The sequence below is a fragment of the Protopterus annectens genome, chromosome 5.part0 (assembly GCF_019279795.1).
Source record: "Protopterus annectens isolate FY-2018-M chromosome 5.part0, PAN1.0, whole genome shotgun sequence".
Lineage (NCBI taxonomy): Eukaryota > Metazoa > Chordata > Ceratodontiformes > Protopteridae > Protopterus > Protopterus annectens.
The window spans coordinates 1,741,008,306-1,741,031,317 of NC_056735.1; the positions used below are offsets into that span (position 1 = coordinate 1,741,008,306).

General features: G+C 39.6%; 1 protein-coding gene across 1 annotated transcript in view; it reads left to right on the top strand.

The window, feature by feature from the left end:
- LOC122801873 overlaps positions 1-23,012 on the top strand; it is a 226,390-nt gene that overhangs the window by 149,426 nt on the left and 53,952 nt on the right. The window contains exon 5 of the mRNA XM_044071535.1: positions 1,271-1,492. Within this exon, the coding sequence (XP_043927470.1) occupies positions 1,271-1,492 (222 nt within the window). The remainder of the gene's footprint in view (positions 1-1,270; positions 1,493-23,012) is intronic.

Genomic DNA, 23,012 nt, shown 5'->3' on the forward strand with positions numbered 1-23,012 from the left:
GAAAACCAAAACAAGTAGAAAACCACTCAGAAAAGACAATTGTTTAAGAAAACATGCGCAGTCTGCCTGAAGCTCTCTTCTATAGAAACTTAAGCAGTAAGTTTATTGAAGTCAGTAGTGCACTATTCAGACTAAATTATTAAAACAAAAGGAAGTGGATAACTGGAGTATATGTTTTTTGTCATGTGAAATATAGGTTAGGAACTGTTCTATGAATCATTTCTCAAACGTATATTACATTGTAGTGTATTTAATGTGTCACTCGCCATAACTCTGTATTTTGTTTGGTGAAAGCTGTTCAGGATATTGGATTGTAGAAAAAAAGGTTTTCTCAGGATACCATTTTTCATTTGTTGTTATTTATTGTTGGAGTTAACCTTTCGTTGTTTTCAAAAATAATGCTAAAATTACAGCTTAAAGTTAATAACAAGTATTTTGAGATGCAAACTAGAGGTCAGAATTATCATACCAGCAGTCAAGTGTCGCATGTGCTCTCTTTTAGACTGTATTCTTTGCATTTTCTTCCTGTATACGTTTTCAGCTGTTCTGACGTTGTATTAATTCAAGCCATCGGGTGTGTGGTTTCATGCATGTGAGTCAATATGCTTTCATTCCTTAATTGTCATTCTGGTGCATTATGTATGACCATCAGTGTTACCTCTAAGCTGTGTACATGTTTGGCTATGGATGCCTACTTAAACCCTCTGTGCGCTTAATTTGTGTGGGTTTGAGAAAGATCTGTTTTACAAAATCCTTATAGATAACCTCTGAACCTGTCAGTATCCTTGTATGGATTAACAAGCATGCTAACTTTGGCATTGCTGTAGTAAATTTTAACTTCACTGTTTTTGAAAATTAAAATAATTATGAAGTTAGCACCTCATTAAATATAATATACTATTCATTTCCATGGAATATCTTTCTGAATTTAAGCAGGAGGGAGTCTACTGAGTCCTGAGTCTGGGAATATGGTTAAAAACTGTTTTTTTTTCTCATGCCTTTTAAGAGTTTTGCAGGACCAGCTGTTTTGAACTGCGAATTGATACCACTAATTTTCTGCAACACAATACTTGCATGTGTCAGTTCCTGCTATGTGGATAACAATTTAGGGCTGACAGTGAAGCAGTTGTGTTTATCATATTTTTCCTATTTTTCTTTTCTGTTAACTTTCTAAGAAATGTCAAGGAGTTTGAAGGAAAAAGAACTGTCTAATTAGGGATGACAATGAAGCTGTTGCATGTGTTATATTTTTCTTATTTTTCTTTTTCAGACTTTCCAAGAGGTGTCAAGGAGTTTGAAGAAAAAACAAAGTGAAATCTTAAAATCACTTCAGAAAAATACTAGGAGTGGGTTAAAAACTAGGCCAGTAAAAGAAAAACCTTCACGTACACCAGCCCATTGCTGCCCAGCATGTAATGACGTATTTGCAAACTGTGATGCTTTGATTTTTCACAGATCAAAACACTTTGAAGGAAAAACATGGCCTTGTCCTGTAAGTATAGTACATAAACCTTTCATTAAGGTTTAATCTGAAATATTTCTGTTCTTTCATGTGTAACTACACAGAGTGGTATTTTTGTGTGTGTGTGTTTGTGTGTGTGCGATTGCCTTTTGCATGCAATTTAGTTGTATATTTAGTTATATATAACATCAGATTATGGAAGTTGAAATGAGTAGTGTATTATTATTTGTCTTGTGTAGCATTGCATTTGAAATTGTGTCACAATCGCAAAGCCACATAATGTAGCATTTAATACAATGTACAGTTAATGTTAATCATGCTAGCACTAGCACTTTTCCATCATTCATTACACTATTTGTTAAGTGTGTTTGGAGAGTTTATGATCCCATAATTGTCCTCCAAAGTGCAGTATGAGTGTCTGAAATCTTAAATTGAGGCCTGAGTGTTGGTATAATAGAATCCTATGTTCCAGGATAGTTCAGTAATACATGATCTGTGGGTAAGGCTGGAAGTTGAAACCTAAGGAGAAGGTTAGAAAGGTACTGTGAAAGTATTGATAGTCTTGGTGTTGGGACCTTTTCAGTTTTTTAAGAACTAGTTTATTTCCATTAAGTTAAGTCTGCCATCTCTGATTGTCTAATGGAGAAAGAACTTTCACCAGTGCTGGCTACTTAATCTACCCTTTACAGGGCTCGCTTGTTTTCCTGCAGTGTTTAAAGTTTGGACCCAAATTTAATGATTGACCGGCTTGCCTATCCTTGTCAAGCCGGTCACTTCATTATGTCTGAATTTTTTTTCATGGAATGTGCTTTTCTTTATGACTGTCATCTATGTTTACAAGATTTTAAAGCTTCAGTCCTTTATTCATGAGCGCCATTGTTGGTCTTTCACAAGAATTTGGCTTCCATTATGATTAGCTTGCATTTCCTCTTCATAGTGGTGTCAGGGTTGTCCTTACACCAAGCCATTTACCTTCCTGTTTTCTTTCTGGCAGCAGAAAGCAGACAAAAAATGGCTCTGTATATTCTGGACATACATATGTAATAGATTTAATGTTAGTGAACTAACTATAGTAATTTGTGTGTTGTGGTACACATTTTTGGAGGATTAATTTGGAATGTAGGTCTCCTAGAGGTTAGGCCACATGTACTGTATCTTTGTGGTGTTCATTTAGCCGTCTGACATGACATGCTATCAGCTCATTGAAATATCTGCCAGAGCTTAAGCAGAACTGAAGAAATACATTTGATTTCAAGCGTTGGTGTTTAGAACTACAGAGGTGTAATTTTTAGTGGAAGTATGGATGTTCTTCGTGTTTCACTGTTGCAGTCATCACATTTGGGTTATCTGCCTGTTGGTAGCCCTCAGTCAGTCTGAATACCAGAGTCTTGGGATTCTGAGTCGGATGCTGTCGCTTCTTCCATGACGTCAGGTCGTCAGGGGTATAAAACATGCAGCTGATGCCATTACATCAGTCTTTCTTGCCGTGCAGTGCCCGAAGCAGAAGCAGTTTGCATGTGCCAGTCGGCTGTCTCCTGTAATTTTCGTTTTTCGAGTTTCAGACCTGAAGTCTTCTAAAAGATAAGTACCCCTTGGGGATCCTTTTTTCTTGCTCTAACCGATGTCAGAAAAAATTAATAATTGTCTTGCCTGTGGAAAGCAAATACCTCACAGAGATTTTCATTCTTACTGCATCACCTGTCTAGGCCCAGACCACGACATCCCTCGCTGTCGGTTTTGTGCCTTGTTCAACACCCGAACTATTTGTCGGGCTATTTTTGTCGCTAAATTCTTTCACCATCGATGTCCGTATTCTGAAATGGCTTCAATAAGCCATCCGACTACAGATCTTCCGAAAAAACATAAGGATAAAGACAGAGACAGACCGCATAGGTCCAAAACTTCCGATGACGCTACCGTTAAGCTAGTCACCAGTCCGCTGGTACTCAGTGAGGCGCTTTCACAGCCTCTGATACCCGCTGCTACAGATTCACAGGCCTCAACTGAGACCCATTCGGAGTCTGGTATGCCGCAAGATGCTTCTTAACCTATGGAACCTGCGGATGTCTCTGCCTTGAATGGGTCCGGAGCCGCTGTGCAGGCACCGGCTTCTGAGGGTGTATTCAGGCCTTCCAATTTTCATATTAAACAGACTACTTTGTTTCAAACCAAAAATACCGAAATTCTCAGGCCTAGAGTTTGCACTACTCCTAGGAAACAGACGACCTAGCGCATTGTCAGGCCCACATGCCACAAAAACAAATGCTTAGAATGGCTGAAGACCTCATTACCTTAATTAGGGGAAGTCAGCCTTCCCCCTCAAAAAGACCAAGAACTGATTTTCCTTCTGATTCTTCAGATCAGGAGTCTGATAATTCTGATCCCTCTAATTACCAGGACATACCCTTATCTACCTATGAGGACTTGGATGCAGAGGACTCTATTCCCTCAGCTTCCCCTCCAGAATATTTTTCTTTTGGTGAAACCCTGAATACCCTTAGACAGCATTTCTGCTGGGAGAGCCAGAATTACACTCGGTCCAAAAAGAGACTCAGGGAATTTTTAAACTTGCCTCAGCACAGGCCTCTAGCTATCCCTCCTGCTCTGGAAATTGTAGATGATGTCTTCTTGGAATCCAGCATTACCCCTGATACTTGGCCTCTGGCCCCCAGGAAACCTGACAGGTACTACAGAGTACCTGACTTCCACAAATTCCTCTTTAAGAATCCCACTGCAGAGCCAGACACCATTTCCCAGGGACCTAGAGGCATTAAGGCTCCAGCTGCCAAAAATCCTACCCCTTCGGACAGGGATTCTAGGGCTTTAGACAGATGGGGTAAGAAGGTATACACCTCTGCTACTCTTGCCATTAGGGCTTTAAATTGTCAATTTCATATGTTAAAGTATCAGCAGCATATTATGGAGCTAATTAAACAGAAGATGATGTTGACTCCTGATTGTGCAGAACACAAAGACTTACAAAAGTTAATGCATTCTGCTAACCAAGTTGGTAAACATACTTTGCAATGTGGGTTTGATGCCTTAGAAGCATCTTGCAGGGCTGCTGTCACCACGTCTGTTCTTAGAAGGCATGCTTGGCTTAAGGAACAAAACTTGCCAGATCATGTCAAAGCAAAATTACAAGATGCACCATTAAACCAAGAGCGTCTATTTGGCAATAAAGCCGAAGTCCTCAAAAGGATGGAGGAGAAAGCTAAATCTATGCAAACTGTTAAAGATTTCTTACAAGTACAACCACCTAGATTCAGTAGGCATTGGCCTTCAAAAAACTGATCTTTTCCAATCCCTTCCAGGCCTTCTCGGTCCAAACCCATGGGCAGCAGACCATCAGGACTACAGTCTCAGGTTATGCACAGATCTAAGCAATGGAGTGCTCCCATGTCCAAAACAGGGAGTAGTAAGCCGCCGTCCTATGGTAAAATTATCCTTAACTCTTCCAAGCCTTGCCCAAGTACTTGCACTTTTAGGAGGGGAAACTTGCACTGCATGCCAAAAACTGGGAGTACATTACCCAGGACATCTAGGTCTTAAACGTTGTTTCCCAGGGATACAGATTCCACTTCCACTCTCCCCCAGCCCTAAGCGGATGGCCAGACCTCCCCCAGCCCTAAGTGGATGGCCAGACCTCCCCCCAAACCAGTGGTCAGAGGCCCAAAAGCAAGTATTTTCTCAGTATTAAAGCTATTCATCCTGTCCCAGCAGAACAAAGGGGACAAGACTTTTATTCCAGGCTGTTTCTGGTACCCAGAAAATAAAACTGTTGGCGTCCTATCCTGGATCTGTCTATTCTCAACACCTTTTTGGTGGTTCCAAATTTCAAAATGCTAACTCTCCAACAGCTGCTTTCTATGCTAGTCAAGGACTCCTGGCTAGCAACCCTAGACTTAAAAGATGCTTATCTGCACATCCCCATAAGGGAATCTTGCAGGAAATACCTACGTTTCAGAGCAGGCTCTACGCACTATCAGGTCTCTGCACTTCAGTTTGGCTTATCTACTGCACCCTGGGTATTCACAAAGTGCCTAGTTCCAGCCATTGCATATTGCAGGCAGAGAAGAATTTTAATTTACCCATGCTTGGATAATTACCTGATTCAGGCAGGCAGTCAGGAAGTGCTTCTGCAGCACCTGGCATTTGTAAAGAGACTTCTACCTTCACTGGGGTACACTATCAATGAAAATAAATCACATCTGTTACTCAGCCAACAGATTGTATTCCTGGGAGCAAGCTTGAACACAACTTCCCAGATGGCATTCCTCAGTCCAGAAAAACAAATTTATTTGACAAGCTACTTCAACCTGCTGGCCACCAAAACCTGGCTATCTGCAAAAAAAAAATACTTCAAGCCCTAGGGTTCATGGCCTCTTGCATTCTACTAATTCCATATGCAAGACTGTATATGAGGAAACTTCAGTGCTACCTAAAAGGTCTCTGGTGTCAACATTCCCAGGACCTGGAAACAATGAATGCTATCATTCCTTGCCTAAGGATAGAGTTCCTTTTGGCAGAAGCCTGCAACCACAACAAGGGACTCCCTTTCACTCTACCCCCTGCTGCCCAAACCCTAACAACAGACGCATCAGACTATGCATGAGGGGCTCACATAGCAGGGCAATGCATTCAGGGCAAATGGAGCCTAAAGCAAATGCACCTGCATATCAATCAAAAAGAAATGTTAGCTGTACAGAATGCTCTGACAGCATTCAAAGGCCTTATTCTTCCAGGACAACTATTGGTAAAGACAGGCAACACCACAGTTATTTGGTACATAAGCAAGCAGGGGGGAAACCCATTCTTACCCACTCTGCAGATTAGCCATGGCTCTGTGGAACACAGCCTTGAGCAACCAAGTGCACCTGCAAGCTCAATTCCTGCCAGGCAAACTAAATTCACTGGCAGATGACTTAAGCAGAAATATCGTGGACCCACATGTGTAGAAACTCAAACCCAAAATATTCAAGCTTTTGAGGAACAGGTGGGGGGGGCACCAGAGGTGGACCTCTTTGCTTCCCCTCAGAACTATCAATTGAGAAAATATTGCACCAGACCTCCCCACAGCTAAGCTTGGAAAGTGGATGCTCTGTCCTTTACCTGGGAAAGCCACTCAATCTATGTCTTTCCCCCTCTGCCCCCCCCCCCCCGAAGCTTCTATTAAAGATCAAACAGGACAAACCAAGGACAATCCTGATTGTACCAGACTGGCCACACCAGCACTGGTACCCTCTTTTGTGCAGTCTGACAGTAGTGTCACCATGGCACCTGCCTCAGACCCCTCACCTGCTGCCAGATTTTGCACCCTCCGCTTCAGACCCTAAACCTAGCAGCCTAGCTCATTCCCTGAACTCATCACCAGCAACCCTTAGTAAGCAGGTGCTGGATGTCATTCTTGAGGCAAGAAGGTCTAGTACTAGAAAATGCTATTTGGAAAAATGGAAAAGATACTGTTCCTGGAGTCAGTCTCAGGGAATGGACACAACTGTGCCCAGCTTACCTCGTATATTAGATTGCTTAACAGAAATGCTCCACAGAGGCCTCTTTTTCTTCAATTAAGATTCATGCCTCTGCCATCTCAGCTCATTATAATACTGAGCCCACCCCTCTTCTCTCACCCTCTGGTCATCAGTTTCTGTGAGGAGCCAAACATTTAAGATCCCCCCAGGAGAGCTCCCACCCCAGCCTGGGACCTTAACTTTGTATTGGAGAAGCTCATGCTTCCCCCCTTTGAACCTGCTGCTACAGCAGAGTTAAATTCCTCTCATGGAAAACAGCTTTACTTCTAGCGATCACTTCAGCTAGAAGAGTGTCTGAATTGCAGGCCGTCATGGCCGTGGAACCCTTCATTATCTTCCATGCGGACAGGGTTTCCCTCAGGACTAACCCATAATTTATGCCCACGGTGGTATCTTGTGTGGCTTTAAACCAATACACTCATTTGACAGCTTTTTTCCCTAATCCTCAGAATAAAGGGGAAAGGATCCTGCACTCCCTGGATGTGCACAGGCAGCTTAGGTTCTATCTGGACAGTACTAAGACTCTCAGAAAATCTGACAAGCTGCTAGTCAGCTTATCTGCAGGGGCAGGGGGCAAGGCCATTTCAAAGCAAACTATTTCTAAATGGATAGCACACTGCATCCATTTCTGCTACAAACACCATGGGAAAAGTACCCCACAGGGGATCAGAACACATTCCACTAGGGCTACATCAACCTTTACAGCATTTCTCAGGGGAGTCCCTACCAGGGACATCCTGGAGCTCTGTACACACTTTCACCAAGCATTACCACTTACCTATCTATTCTAAATCCAGAGCTGGATTTGCCACAGCAGTCTTACAGGGCCTGATTGCCAGCCCTCATGATTCTTAACTACCTCCACCCATCCTCAGCTTTGGGAATCAACCCAAATGTGATGACTGCAACAGTGAAACATGAAGAACATAGTACTGTTGTGTACACTTACCATAAATGTAGATGTTAAGAGTGTATTCACTGTTGCAGTCCTGGTTACACTCCCTCCAGCCCACTGACTTCTCTTTACTCCTACCTTTCCTTTTTGTTTGGAATATTTTACATGATTGGTATTTGCTTTTTGCTGGGGGTGTTCCATACCATGCAATTGCTTCCTATTTTGAGGGCTCCTAACATCTGGGGCAAGAAAAACTGATGTAATGGCATCGGCTACATTTTTTATACCCCTGACGACCTGACGTCATGGAAGAAGCGACAGCATCTGATGCAGAAATCCCAAGACTCTGGTATTCAGGCCGACTGAGGGCTACCTGCAGGCAGATAACCCAAATGTGATGACTGCAACAGTGAATACACTCTAACATCTACATTTATGGAAAGTGTACACAACTGTACTATCAGCTGTATCATTTTGGAATTTTAATACTAGAGGGGAAACTTGGCAGAAAACTGGAATGTTTGGATCCATTAATTTGATTTATTTCTCTCTGGAAGTCATTTTGTTGAAATATTATAAGAAAGACAGTATTCATCATTTTTGTGTATTACTGGAGAGGAAGATGTAAAGACTTTTAATGCCTTTTCTTTTCTCGAAAAGAAGAAAGATAAAATAGCAGTACTCTGATTTAAGGTCATTAATTATTGCCAGCCCAAAGAGAGTTTTCCCCATTGACATTTGTTCTTTACAAGAGGATATGTTTCCATAGAGACTGCAGCTGCTTAAGCAGCTGAGCTGAAGAGCATAGTCAAATGCTGTGAATTTGGTGAGTTGTATAATTATTTTGTAAGTGACATAATAGTTTCTAATTTAAGGAATTGTAAAATGGGGAAGAAGCTTTTAAGAAAAACAGGCGTTACCTTATCAAATGTGGTAGAACTATGCAGAGCAAATTAAATTAGTAGCGCTCATTTAAAATTAAGTGATGAAAAAGAGGAGTGCAAAATCAAATAATGAGAATGAGTTGTAAAAGCAATGGTTGTGAAAAAAAACATGATCTAAGATGGAGGCCTTCATAGTTGTCATTTTAATTTTCGATTCATGCAGGGGGTGTGGGTAGAAAATTAAGAGGAAGATTTGTCATACAAGTAATCAGTTTTGCAGAAACTGTTAGTAAAAGATACTTTGCAAAGATATGTAGAAGTAAAAACAAGTGTATTCAAAATAATCTGCATTTCTCTGTACAAAATATGAAAATGAGTTGTCGGTACTGTGGAAGTGGAATAATGTGGTGAAGTATGAAAATGCATCAGAATATAATGCAGATATTTGGAAAAAAGATGCTGAGAATTAAGGGACAAAGTATGGAGCAGAATTTAAATTAAACACAGGAACAGAGAATAGTAGTTTGTCAGAAAAAAAGACAGGCGAGAGAGAGCTGTGGTCGCATTCTTAAACTATTCTGGTCACTGGCTAGTAACATTAGTTGGACATTGCTAATGAGTAAGTAAATATGAAAATCTGAAATGTAATGTACATTATAAACGCAAAGACTAAGCATGTTCAGAATTTGTTGTCCTGTCAGAGACGCATTTCAGGTACTGTGCAGAACCATGGCAGTGATATTCTGTATGACTATGATGATTTATTTCTAGGCTTAGGAAGCTTTCCAAGAAAATCACACATAATAAATAAAATGTCATGCAGTGCTTCTGATAAGTGTTCCTAGGAAAATGCATGCAGTACTCGAAGTTGAGCCATTCAGTACTAAGGGAATTTTAGTGTTAATTAGATGCTTTTGAAACCAACAGAATGAGTGTAGTATCATTACTGGTACACAGAAAGATTGATATTTGTATTGATTTGCAGTGTCTAAACAAGGAAGGGTGTTACCCATTGTTCAATGTTGAAAAATGTTTTAAGCATGCCAGATACTAAGCTATTTTTGGTACTGTATACCAACTTGAATTTCTGTCCGGTCAGGTCAGAGTAAATAAACAGACCGTGTACCTGTAATACACCATTTAGAAAGGTACAGATTCCTCAAACTTCAGTTTGGTATTTTAGGAGCACCAGCGGTATTCCAAAGAGCTGTTCCCTGCTTAATTGAAGACAGCGAAGGTATTGTAGGTGTAATCAATGGTCTGTTATTATGGGGTCAGACAAAAGAAGAGCATAACAAGAAATGAAAAAAAAAATGCTGACTAGAGTAAGGAAGCATAATTTCAAGCTGAAGACTGGCAAATGTGAAAGAGTTGAAATGCACAGGTCATATTATAGCATCAGACCAATCTAAAACTTTAACAGAAAATCCAAGCAGTTGAGCAAATGCTAAAGCCAAACAAAAAAGGTGTTATAAAGCAGTATCTTCTGAAGTTTTTACATAATATATCAGAAAAAACAATGCATCTAAGAAAGTTTTTAGGCCAAGATATAGCTTGGGAATGGCACCATGAACACAAAAGTAGACTTTAAGTGCTGTACAGAGTAGTTATACATGCTCCATTAAAATTCTTTGCTTTTAATAACACTGTGTTTTTTTGTGCAAGTGAATACCAGCCATAGTAAAATGGAAGCTGTAATCCTGTAAGAAAATAGAGCATTTGCTTGTGGGAAAAGAGCACTTGCAGATTTGCACAAGAACAATGCATAGAAAAGGAATTCTGCATGGATGTAAGAAATATCTTGAATATGTCTCTAGTAAAGAAGGTTGGGTGGAATAGACCATAGACCCTTGCAGAGCTGGTTCAAAAAGTCTTTCATATCATACTTTTGTATATTGAGAAACATACCAGTAAGGGACTTCAGATAAGTGTTTTAATTAGGACGCATGTTTGTAAAGCTTCTAGAAGATCAGGATTCTTCGATTAATTCTGTGGTTACTAGAGATCGAAAAATAATTAAAAGAATGTGAAAGGTGCACTGGTACTGAATGCACTTACTGAAAGAAACTACAGTGCAAGTATAGACTGAATAAAAAGCATCAGTATGGAAAGGAAATTAGCCGTGTTTTCCTTTAACAAAGGACTAAGGTGTGTCTAAGGCTTGATGTTAACAATTAAAAGAATAATAGTTACCAACAGCTGAGAAGGCAGTTATTTTATAGGATACATGTATTACATCTAGAAATAGTAAAATGCAGGGAAAGAGCAAGAGATATAATGCTTTGACCAGTAGTGTCAGCTGGAGTGGTACAAAGTTTTGCCATCTACACTGAGTACCATAACTGTCCAAAGTAAGCAATGCCGTTATTTCCCAGATAATCCACGGAGTTGAATTGGGTACATTTAATAGGAACCTGCATCTCTTATGTGTGTTTTATTTTTCCAAGTTACCTGAAATAACCAAACTGATAGATCCAAAAAGTGCAGGTGTGAGCAGTGTGCAGTCTATATTTTTTAAGATTGGAGATATTTATGTTTTCATATTTTTTATAACTCACAATACACAACTCAGAAATTCAGATTTTTGCATGAGTTAGATTTCAGGCATGTAACTTTCAGCTCACACTTCCCATAGTCTAGTTGGTAAGTGGAGAAAACTATCCACAAACAGTGGAGAATTTCAAGAAAGACTGTGGAAAAAGTTATAAGGAAAGTCATATTAGAAGATATAGCAGCTCTACTGCAAACTTTCTCCCACCAACAAGAGGAATATCCGTGTAAGCTACATTGCTAAGGCCTGAAAACCAATAAATAAAAGAAATGCAGAAGACTTACCAGACTTGCATGTGGGGAATACAAAGCAAGTATCTGAAAACCATTGGAGAGCCTGCAGTATGAAACTGAAGTTGTTGATAAAGTAGCGGAACCATGATTCTTTGCCATCTGTGGTGTAGTGGGAAGGCTGTATAAAAGTTTTCCCTGACAGTTGTACAAGACTGAATGGGAGGTCAAAGTTCCAAGGCAAAGAGAAACAGAGTTAAAGGGCAACAGAGGGATATTAAAGCAGATTGCGCAACCCGCTGTCCCTTTTAGTCCCTGTTCGTTGATACCACTTCAAAAAATCACCCATGCAGCTTTAAAAAATAATCCACTCAACTGTTTTCCCTGTTAGGCTTCCTACCTTTCCATACTGTTTTACTTTCACTTTGAAAACCAAGTTGAAAAACATCTAGCTGGCTCTGAAATTATGATGTCACATCTGCCAGAGCTCTTTCTCTAGCTACCAGGGCATTTCCTCCCCCAAAGTGATGTAATCCCCGCCTGATTTGCATGCTGTATAGAAGAGCCAGTGGACCTCCCACTTTGTGATGTCAGAGCTGCCTTGCCCAGCCCATTCTTAACCTAGCAAAAATATCAAACTATAATCTCACTTTTCTGAAGAGCTCTACCGATATGTGACAAAGTACAGGCAGAAGCACAGTAACAGCTGCAAAACCTAAGAGCATAAATTTGCAATGACCATGCATAGACATTAATTGCATGTTTTTACATAAAAAGCAAATGTTTGTCACAATTAATTGACAACACTACATCAGATTGCAAGAAGTATGCAATGCCATAATTTTCTTAATTACCACTTAAAAAAGCACGTGGGTCCTGTCATGCAAGTCTGTGAAATATTTTGTGTTTATAGTGCATCATTTGTTAGCTATTTGACCAAACAGGAAGGAAAAATAAGTGGGAGTTTGATGCTTTGCCAAACAGTGATTATTCCCAGTGCTATGTAGTTTTGTTCTAAATTTGACAGGAGGAGTGCAACAAAAGTCTCCCACTGTAAGGAAGGAAAGGCTGACAAGAAAACAGTACATTAGTCTGGTCACATGCTGTGAGCTGTCAATCACATGCAGATAATGGGTTAAATTACCCTTAGCTCTTTGACAGCTAGAGAAGGTAGGTGTAAAGGGGGAGGGGAGAAACCTTGAAGAACTAGATTTCAGCCTTCACAAAAGAAATCAAGTTAGCATTTCTAAGTAGAAAGAGCAATAAAATGTACTTTTCAGTTCTGTTCTGTAGCATTTGCACTGCTTGTGTTTGAAGTAGTCATTGAAAAAGGATACACTTTTAACCAAAAATTGGTGACTATAACACAGCAGTGAATGCCTGTAACATCAATGCACTGACAGGAGGTTTAGGGAAAACATGGCAGATCTGTTGCAATTTTTTGGAGACAAAATGCATTCTGGGATACTTAGAGGCAGACTAAACAGTCAGAATTATTTCAAGATGCCAGACCACATGTGGTCAGAGTCATAAATTGCATATAAAAATGTCTACAAAGCTGTAAATAGTCAGAGTGGTGTTAAAATGTAGGAAACACCAAACCATGATGAAATAAACATGTTTTTGAGTCTGTGGGTGCGGTTGTCCTTTAACAACCAGTCGTTTTGCAATGAAATAAGAGATTATGAGAACTGTGATTGTCAAGAGTTGTAAAGAGAAAGAGAGACTCCTGAAGTTGTCTCTCCAAATGGAGATGTAGTGCAGCAAGAGCTGTTCCAAAAGCCAGACTAGCTGTCCTATTAAATTCCAGATAGAGAAGGTTATTGAAAAAAACAGGTAAGTGTATGGAGTATTACATAATTAAAATGATTATGAGAACTGAAGTTTGCCATATTTTAAATGTTTTTCAGTATATAAAAAGTTTGATACAAGTAGCCCATGACATACTTGGTATACTGTTAAGGTTAATTTACAGTGGTAAGTGTAACTTAATGCATGTTACCATATAAATACATAGCGTAGATATATCTCCAAAGTTAAAATAAAAAAATGGGGGGAGGTGCGTGCGTGTGTGTGTGTGTGTGTGTTTGTGTATGTAGACATAATGCTGATCATTTTGCTACAGTAATTTGCTTGACATACTGTACATAGGTTTTCCAAAAAATTTAATTGGAATTTGGACCTTAGAGAGGTTCAATTACACCTACTGTGTCTGTGTGTGCTGTTTATTTAAGTCTCCTGATATGACAGTGTACCACCATCTCAGGGTTTATTTGAAGAGAGTTTACAAATTTAGGAAGAACTGAGCAATCATTCTCTCTTTTCTGCTCCAAGAATGGAGGGATCTGAGAGTTGTTAAGCGCACTCTGTCCAAGGGAATTGCCAGTCACTTCATGTTCTGCCATCAGCTTGTAAATTTGCCCTTGGAAAATGTTATGTCCGTGGACACCCCAGTAGATATGTCACTGCTTCCAGTGTTTGCTTCAAAACTGTCACAAGTGCAAACAACCTGCTGCTGCTACTTAGTTGTTGATTCATACATCTGCTAGGTTTTATTTGCTTGGACCATGATTATAACAGGAGGAACTCCTTTGGCACCCTATTGTTGCAGGAGTCCATCATATGGTGATTTTTCCGTTTGACCATCTTGTCATTGCAGCCTCTTGGGGAAATGTAAATTCCATTGCTGAAATTCTTCATAACGGTTATCCACCACATGAGACTTCTGGAGTCAGATATAGCAGGTACATGCTAAGCATCTCAGCTAAACTCGGATGATGGCTTAAGCACTGGGTGCTTATTACTCTCTTGGAGACTTCCACTGTCTGGATAGCCTCTCCATTCTGTGGCTGCTGATGGATTTCCTGTAAGTTGGGCAAATTTATTTTCTGTGTTTTTCCTCCCCATCTTGCAGGTTGTGCTCAATCAAGCAGTGCATTTCAGTCAATCTTAGTAGGACTCACTGTTTTACCTTGGCATGTTACACTATGGCATGAGCCAGCAGAAACATTCCATATTGCAGAAGTGAGACAGAAGTAGACACATATCTTCCTTTAGCTGTTATAGTGAGCATATATTTGTTGTATTCAGGCTACCTAAGAAGGAATCTTATGGTGAAAGTATTTTGGAGAACCAGTCCAAGCATCCCTTTGGCAAACAGGTATTTTGAGTTTATTTATATCTATTGAGTATATTTATTATGTTCATAACATAATTTAAAGCTACATATAAAGGGCTGTTTATTGTGCTGAAAGAGTTTTTAAGAATCTTGTTTACAAATCTCTCAAGGAGAGAGAGAGAATACTGATTCCTGTCTTACTCAATGAAATCGATTGGCAAGTTAAGCAATTTAGATTACTGTAGTCAGTCTCTGTTTTTCTCCTCCTCCACCTTTTCAAGTTCTGACATTGGTTGTATTAGAATTTGGTAGAAGAGACCCCCATTTACAATCCGGGATAGTGCATGTTTTTGAATTCATCTGAACTGGAGCTGCATATCGGTCTGAAAGAAATGTCACCTCTTTAGTCCTCATCAGGACCTTCAAGAGTTATGTGGAATTTTTCAGGTAGTGATAGTTGGCACAATCGTGTGGTACATGAACAAGCAGGAGGGTTTCTTTCTGTTCAGCTATGCAGGTGGCCATAATTATCTTTATCTTTCTTTGATAAATTGATGACTGTAAATCTACTGGGGACCATACGTTGTTGGTGGATCAGAAATCACATAGTATGGCTGGATTATGATTGCACCAGAGCTGGATCTGTTTGCCTTCCTTCTAAATGTGTAACTTCCCAGATTATTAATCAGGAAACGGTATGCTGTGTTGATGGGCGTCAGTAGTAGTTTTCTAAATCTATATCTTCATCTACTTATTTCTATATATAATATGTATGTATGGGTCTACCTGACAACACCGATGTGCTAAAACACTGACAACGAAATCACCGACACGACAAAACCAAAAGTTCAGAAACATGAAACGTCACATACCCGACAAACCACAATCCCGACAGTCAACAAACAAAACAAATCCCCTGTCCAAAAAGCACACACACAACACAAGCACACCAAAAAACCTTACAAACCTACACTGAACTTTACATTTACAACTATTTATGCACTAATCTTAACCCAAACCCTAACCCTAAGGTCCGTTACTATCGCATACTCACCTAACCTGCACCCTAACCCTAACTCACTTAACCTGCCCCTATCCCTGCAGACCATCGCTGTCGCACACTTACCTTACCTGCACCCTAACCCAGACGTCCGTCACTACAGAATACTTACCCATTAGCGCTCGTTTGACATGTTGGTGTTCTCAGCATCGGGATTCTTAACTGTCGGTCATCTTTGTTGTCGATCTTCCGGTGTCGGTCTTCTCATTGTCAGCGTTTGAAGCTTTCGGCGTTATCAGGTAGACATATATATCTATCTATATATATATATATATATATATATAGATAGATAGATATATATATCTATCTATATATATATCTATATATATATATATATATATATATATATATATATATATATATATATATATATATATATGTGTGTGTATATATATATATATATATATATATATATATATATGTATAGATATATATATGTATATATATATATATATATATATATATATATATATATATATATATATATATATATATATGTATATATATATATATATATATATATATATGTATATGTATATATATATAGAGAGAGAGTTTTCTTTTTCTCTCCAAACAGTTTTCCCTGTTATGCAAGTCTTATAGTAATAAAATTGCATCCCTGAGTCTGGTTATAACCCCTGGTTTAAACAGTGTATCGTAGTTTTCTTTGCAACTGCAAATGTCAAAAAAAAAAAAGTATTTTGGCACAAATAACCCCATCTTTTGTACTAAATGACCTGAATGTTTTTATTTGCTGTACTTCCCATCTTAAAACACCAACAGTGATTACTTATGAGCCTCCTTTAAAAATTAGTCAGACTTGTGGCCCTACTTCCCATTTTTACATCAGCAGCAATATGCATCTGTGGTTGAAAAAAATCTTTCTTAATGTATGGAGTCTAAAAGTATTTGTGGAGGCATTTTAATGCAAATATCCTAAACTGCCTTGTCGTTTTAGCTTGGGTAGCATAAATAAATATATATATATATATATATATATATATATATATATATACATACATATATATATATATATATATATATATATATATATATATATATATATGTATATGTATGTACTTCTACATTGACTCTTCCACTTCAGTTTTCAACAGAGCGCCCCACTCTCTTCTGATTATATGAACCACCTCTGCTTTTATTTCTTACCCTACCTGCTCTGTCTTTTATCATTGGCATATCACCCTTTGCTTCAAGTAGTAATGAAATTTTCTTAGGCAGGGTGTTTTGCAACAATTGTATCAGTCATATGGTTGTTGTAAGCAGCTGCTCATATTCAGTCCACAAAAAAATTGTGGAGCCAGACATTTCCTTAACTTATTTTTTTTAAAGGAGTCCAGCTAAAGGAGACACCAAAATGGCAATTTAGTTTTCCTGCATTTGTTTTCTTGTGATAGATCCAGGCTGTTTTCTTCAGTAAGTGACAAAAATGTATTTTTAGCTTAATCTCCTGTTTCTGTAGTAATGTACAAGTCATTCCCACAACCCTTTTTGTCACAATTTACAATCCCATTGTTTGTTCTTAGTATGTCCAAGTTACATGCAAGTGCTGCATCTATCAGACTGGCTTAAGACTGCTGCTGTTGTACTAAGCAATTTTTCTACTTAGTGCATATTTCAGTATAGAAATCAACTATAATAACTTTGGTTGCACTGCATCAAACTTTACCTGTGGATTTGGGTCATTTAAACCAAATGTCTCCCCAATCTGGATAGTCAGTAAGTGAGATAGCGTGATCTGTTTTCATTCAAAATTATGAATATTGCTAACTTCTGTAATGAGTGGGCCTATGAAGTGTTGTTTGGCAATGCTTAAAAGTAAACACTGCCTAAGATAAGGGTATAAATATAAGAATGCATATTCCTTTGCTAAGAAATTACATATATTATAAATGTCCACTATAAATATGGAAAGTGGTAGTACTTGGGCACCAGCTTTCAATGACGTGTTTGAATATTATACATGCTTTCATTTGATGCCATGACATCCCACATAAATCCCTGTATTTTTAAGCTATGAAATAAATGTTAAATTGACATACATTTATAATTTTGTATGAGAATAAAAACAGTTTCTCACTTACTGAGGATCCTATTTGTATCCAAAGCCTTTCCTGGCCTGTATGCTGGCCCACCCTGTGAAATTATGTTTCACAATACTTCTAAGTGAACACTGCTTAAGAACCGAGAGAACTTACTCTGCCACTAGGTATCATATAATAAAGACTTCTGTATGCTGTCCGACAAATTATAAAAGGAACTACAGCAGTAATATTTAACCTCTTGTTGCATAAGTGCACTACATGCAGTGCAAGTGGTGATGATATCGACTAATGTGACATTCAGAGGCACAGTACTGGGATGACTACAATCCAGCAGTGCATTTGCCAGACACGTCCAGTGTAATCATGTCTTTTAAAGTGCAGTCTATTACTTCATCATGTATACAACAGCAGTGCCCATGAGAAGCAGAAAATCCCACTATAACCATATATGTATTTGTGTGTATATATACATATGTATGTATATATGTATGTGTGTGTGTGTATATATACATATGTATGTATATATATATATATATATATATATATATGTATGTATATATGTATGTATATATATATATATATATATATATATATATATATGTATGTATATATGTATATATATATATATATATATATATATATATATATATATGTATATATACACACACACACACACACATGGAGTATAGAAGCAGAAACATCCCACTATCTCCATGTCTAGATACAGAGTTCCTATATATATTATGTAATACATACTGCAGTGTTAGTATGTGTGTGTTTTTTTTAACATAGGCATAGAATCTTGTGTGAAGATAACTGTAGTTATTTAGCTAGGGGAGACAACATGTATGAAAAGAGCTTAATAACAAATAGGGGGCAGTTGACACCTGAAGTGAAATGGTTTAACGTTTCTAACTAAGAGGCTCATTATCAAGTAATGCATCTCGGGTGCAAGCCTTTTATGCTCTTAAGTAGGCCATTTTGAGGAATTTACTGCAGGTGACAGTGAAAGGGGGGAAAATAATAAAAAACAATAACTGAAATCTGATCATTATGTTCAGTTTTCTAAACTAGAAAAAGTGGCTGTTATAGTGCTTTTCAGTTGCCATACTTTGCTTTGTATGCCTGTATGTTTGGTGGTAAAGGGAAGTAGAGAAAAAAAAACAAACAAATAACCACAAACAGTACATTCTATACATTAAAATTTATGAAGTTGTATATGGAAGAAGTATGCTTGCAGATTTTGCAAACCTTAGGCAAATGTGATGCAGAGCTTAAAAGTAAATGATGTTCATCGTGTTACACTGCTGCAGTCATCACACTTGGGTTATCCTGCCGTCAGGCGGTCCCACAGTCTGCCTGAGTTCCAAAGTCTTGGTCAGGCGTCGGTTGCTGTCGCTTCTTCCCTGACGTCAGTGCGACGGGTATAAAAGAGGCAGCCAACGCCATTTTCTTCAGTCTTTCTTGTTGCGCAGTGCCCGAAGCAGAAGCAGTTCGCAAGTGCCGGTCGGCCGACTCCTGAGATTTTCAAATCGAATTTCAGACCGAAGTCTTCAAAAAAGCTAAGTACCCTGTTGGGGAACCGTTTATTGCCCCAGACTGATGTCAGAAAAAGTGAATAATTGCATTTCTTGTGGGAAGCAAATACCTCATAAGGATTTCCATTCATATTGTATTCCTTGCCTAGGCCCAGACCACGACGTCACTGGTTGTTGGTTTTGTGCTAGGTTTAACAAACGAACTATTAAACATCGGTTTGATTTCGCCCGACATTATTTTGGTAGAAAATTTAACTATGCCATGCCGTCTGAACAACCGACGACTGGGATGCATAAAAAATGCAAAGACAAGGAGAGGCAGCCGAGACTCAAACCAGACACCGAGGCTTCTGCTAGGCCGGTTGCCGGTTCCCCGGTTTTCAGTGAGGTGCCAATGCAGCCCCTGACGACTGCTGATTTAGAACCCCAGGTTGCATCCGATTCCCAAGCGGAGATTACTGGCCCTCCAGAGCCTTTATCTTTAGGCCCTTCCAACTCCATGGCTGAGGGTGATTCCGGTGTAGCTGAAAGGCCTTCAGTTGCGTAAGGTGTCTTCAGACCGACTACACTTACTATAAAATCCTATGCAAAGCTGAAAACTCCTTTAAAAGTAAAGAAAGCCTGCACAGTAGTCTCCAGTACAAGGCCCCATGCCTAAGAAACAGATGCTTAAGATGGCTGAAGATTTAATTACCGTTATCAAGGGTTCCCATCCCCCTCCTGACAAAAGGCCTAGACAGGAGGAGGACTACGCATCCTCTGACCAAGTTTGTATTTCCTCAGATTCTTCTGAGGAACAGGAATACTCCTTTCCCCCGTATGAAGACTCTGATGCTGAGGAGTCTATTCCTTCAGCATCTCCCCCTGAAGACTTGTCCTTTGGGGAAACTTTACATACTATGAGGGAACACTTCCACTGGGAAGGCCAGGATTTCTCTGATTCCAAGAAAAGGCTCAGAGAGTTCCTTCTACTACCCCAGCACAGACCCCTTGCTTCCACCTGCTTTAGACATTGTGGATGGTGTTTACTCAGAATCTAGCCTTAACCCAGATTCATTACCCCCTGCTCCAGTCAAACCAGACAGATACTACAGAGTCCCTGACTCCCACAAATTCCTATATAAAAGCCCTGTTGCTGACCCAGAAACCATTTCCCAGGGTCCCAAGTGGGTGAAGGCCTCTATTGCTAAAAATCCTGTGCCCTCTGAAAGGGATTCTAGAACACTAGACAGATGGGGAAAGAAAGTATATACCTCAGCTACTCTAGCTATGAGGGCCTTGAATTGCCAGTTTCACATGCTGAAATATCAACAATATTTGATGTCTCAATTAAAACAAAAAAATAATCACACATACAGGGCAGCCTGATTACAAGGAAATGCAAGACTTGTTGCATGCAGCAGAATAAGTGGGAAAACATACTTTGCAATGTGGTTTTGATTCATTGGAAGCTTCTTGTAGGGCAGCAGTAACAGGGTCTGTCATTCGTAGGCATGCTTGGTTAAAAGAGCAAGCTTTACCTGATCATGTTAAAGCAAAATTATTGGATGCACCTTTACAACAGGATGTTTTATTTGGTGTGAAAGCAGAACAGGTTTTAAAGAAAATGGAGGATAAAGCAAAATCTATGCAGACGGTCAAGGATTTTTTAGAGGTCCAACCCCCTCGTTTCAGCAGAAATTGGCCAACAAAAAACTGGTCTTTTCCAGCTTCAGACAGACCACAGAGGGGTAAATACAGATGCCCTAGGGGCAGAGGTCAGCCACAAGGCTCTTACAAGCCTCAACAATGGGGGGGCCACAGCACAGAAAGGAGGAGAAGACAGGTCTCAAACCTTCAGAAGACAATCACAATGACTTACCCTCAGACTGCCAAACAAATCACTCTTGGCCGCTCCCTTGGGAGGAAAACTTGCACTTTTTGCAGACAATTGGCACATCATCACAAAAGACAAATGCGTCCTAAGTATTGTATCTCAAGGATACAGGTTCCACTTCCACACTTTACCAAGGATAAAAGGAATGCCAAACCTGCCACCAAATCAATGGGCAGAGGCTCAAAGACAAATTACAGCACTCATGGACATGAGAGCAATTCAACAGGTTCCTACACAGGAGCAAGAACAAGGATTTTACTCAAGACTCTTTCTGGTTCCCCGAAAGGACAAAGCCTGGAGACTGGACCTCTCAATCCTAAACACATACCTAGAAGTACCCAAATTCAAGATGCTCACACTACAGCAACTTCTTCCCTTGCTGGGCAAGAAGGCTTGGCTAGTAACGTTGGACCTCAAGGAGGCATACCTGCATGTCCCTATCAGACAAAATTGCAGAAGATACCTCAGATTTATAGCAGGTTCAACTCATTACCAATTCTCTGCACTGCCCTTTGGCTTATCTACTGCGCCCAGAGTATTCACAAAATGCCTGGCACCAGTAATTGCATACTGCAGACAAAGAGGAATTCAAATATATCCATACCTGGATGACTGCCTTATTCGAGCAGAAAGCAAGGACACTCTTTTAAAACATCTGGCATTTGTAAAAAACCTACTAAGTTGCCTAGGGTACACAGTAAACGAAAAGAAGTCAAAACTAGTGCCCTCACAAGACATAATATTCCTGGGTGCCAGCTTAAATACAACGGCCCAGATGGCTTATCTCATGCCAGACAAGCAAGGTCAACTGACTCAATACTTCAAAATTAAGGCAACAAAGACCCAACTCCCTGCAAGAAAAATTATGCAGGCCTTGGGATTCATGGCATCTTGCATACTACTAATACCATATGCCAAACTGTATATGAGGAAATTACAATGGTACCTGAAAAGCTTATGGACTCAACACAGCCACAGCTTGGAATCAGTAATACCACTCATTTCCTGCCTTCAACACGAATTTCTATGGTGGGCTCAGGCATGTCACCTCAACAAGGGTCAGCCTTTCACCTTACCCACAGCCAGGCAATCAGTTACAACAGACTCATCGGATTACGCCTGGGGAGCACACATGGCAGGACAGTGTATTCGGGGTAAATGGCCTGCAGATCAAATGCATCTTCACATCAATCAGAAACAGATGCTAGCTGTACAAAATGCCCTAACAGCTTTCAAGGACCTTCTACATCCAGGACAACTACTAATAAAGACGGACAACACCACAGTGATGTGGTGCATAAACAAACAAGGGGGCACACATTCCTACCCCTTTTGCAGGCAAGCAATGACCTTGTGGAACACAGCACTGACCTACCAAGTTCACCTACAAGCACAATTCCTGCCAGGAAAAGAAAATACATTGGCAGACTAACTCAGCAGAAATATCATGGATCCTCATGAGTGGAAACTAGATCCACAAGTATTCACAATGATAGCTCAAAAATGGGGGAGCCCAGACATAGATCTTTTTGCCTCCCCCCAAAACTACCAACTATGGAAATTTTGCACAAAGACATACCACTCACAAGCTTGGAAAGTGGACGCCCTCTCATACAGCTGGAAAACATTGACGGTGTATGCCTTTCCACCACTGCCCTTTCTGACAAAGGTGCTACTGAAAGCCAGATTAGAGAGGCCACAAATGATACTCATTGCCCCAGACTGGCCACACCAGCACTGGTATCCAATACTAAGGAACATGGCTCAAGGACCTCCATGGATTTTACCTCAAATTCCTTACCTG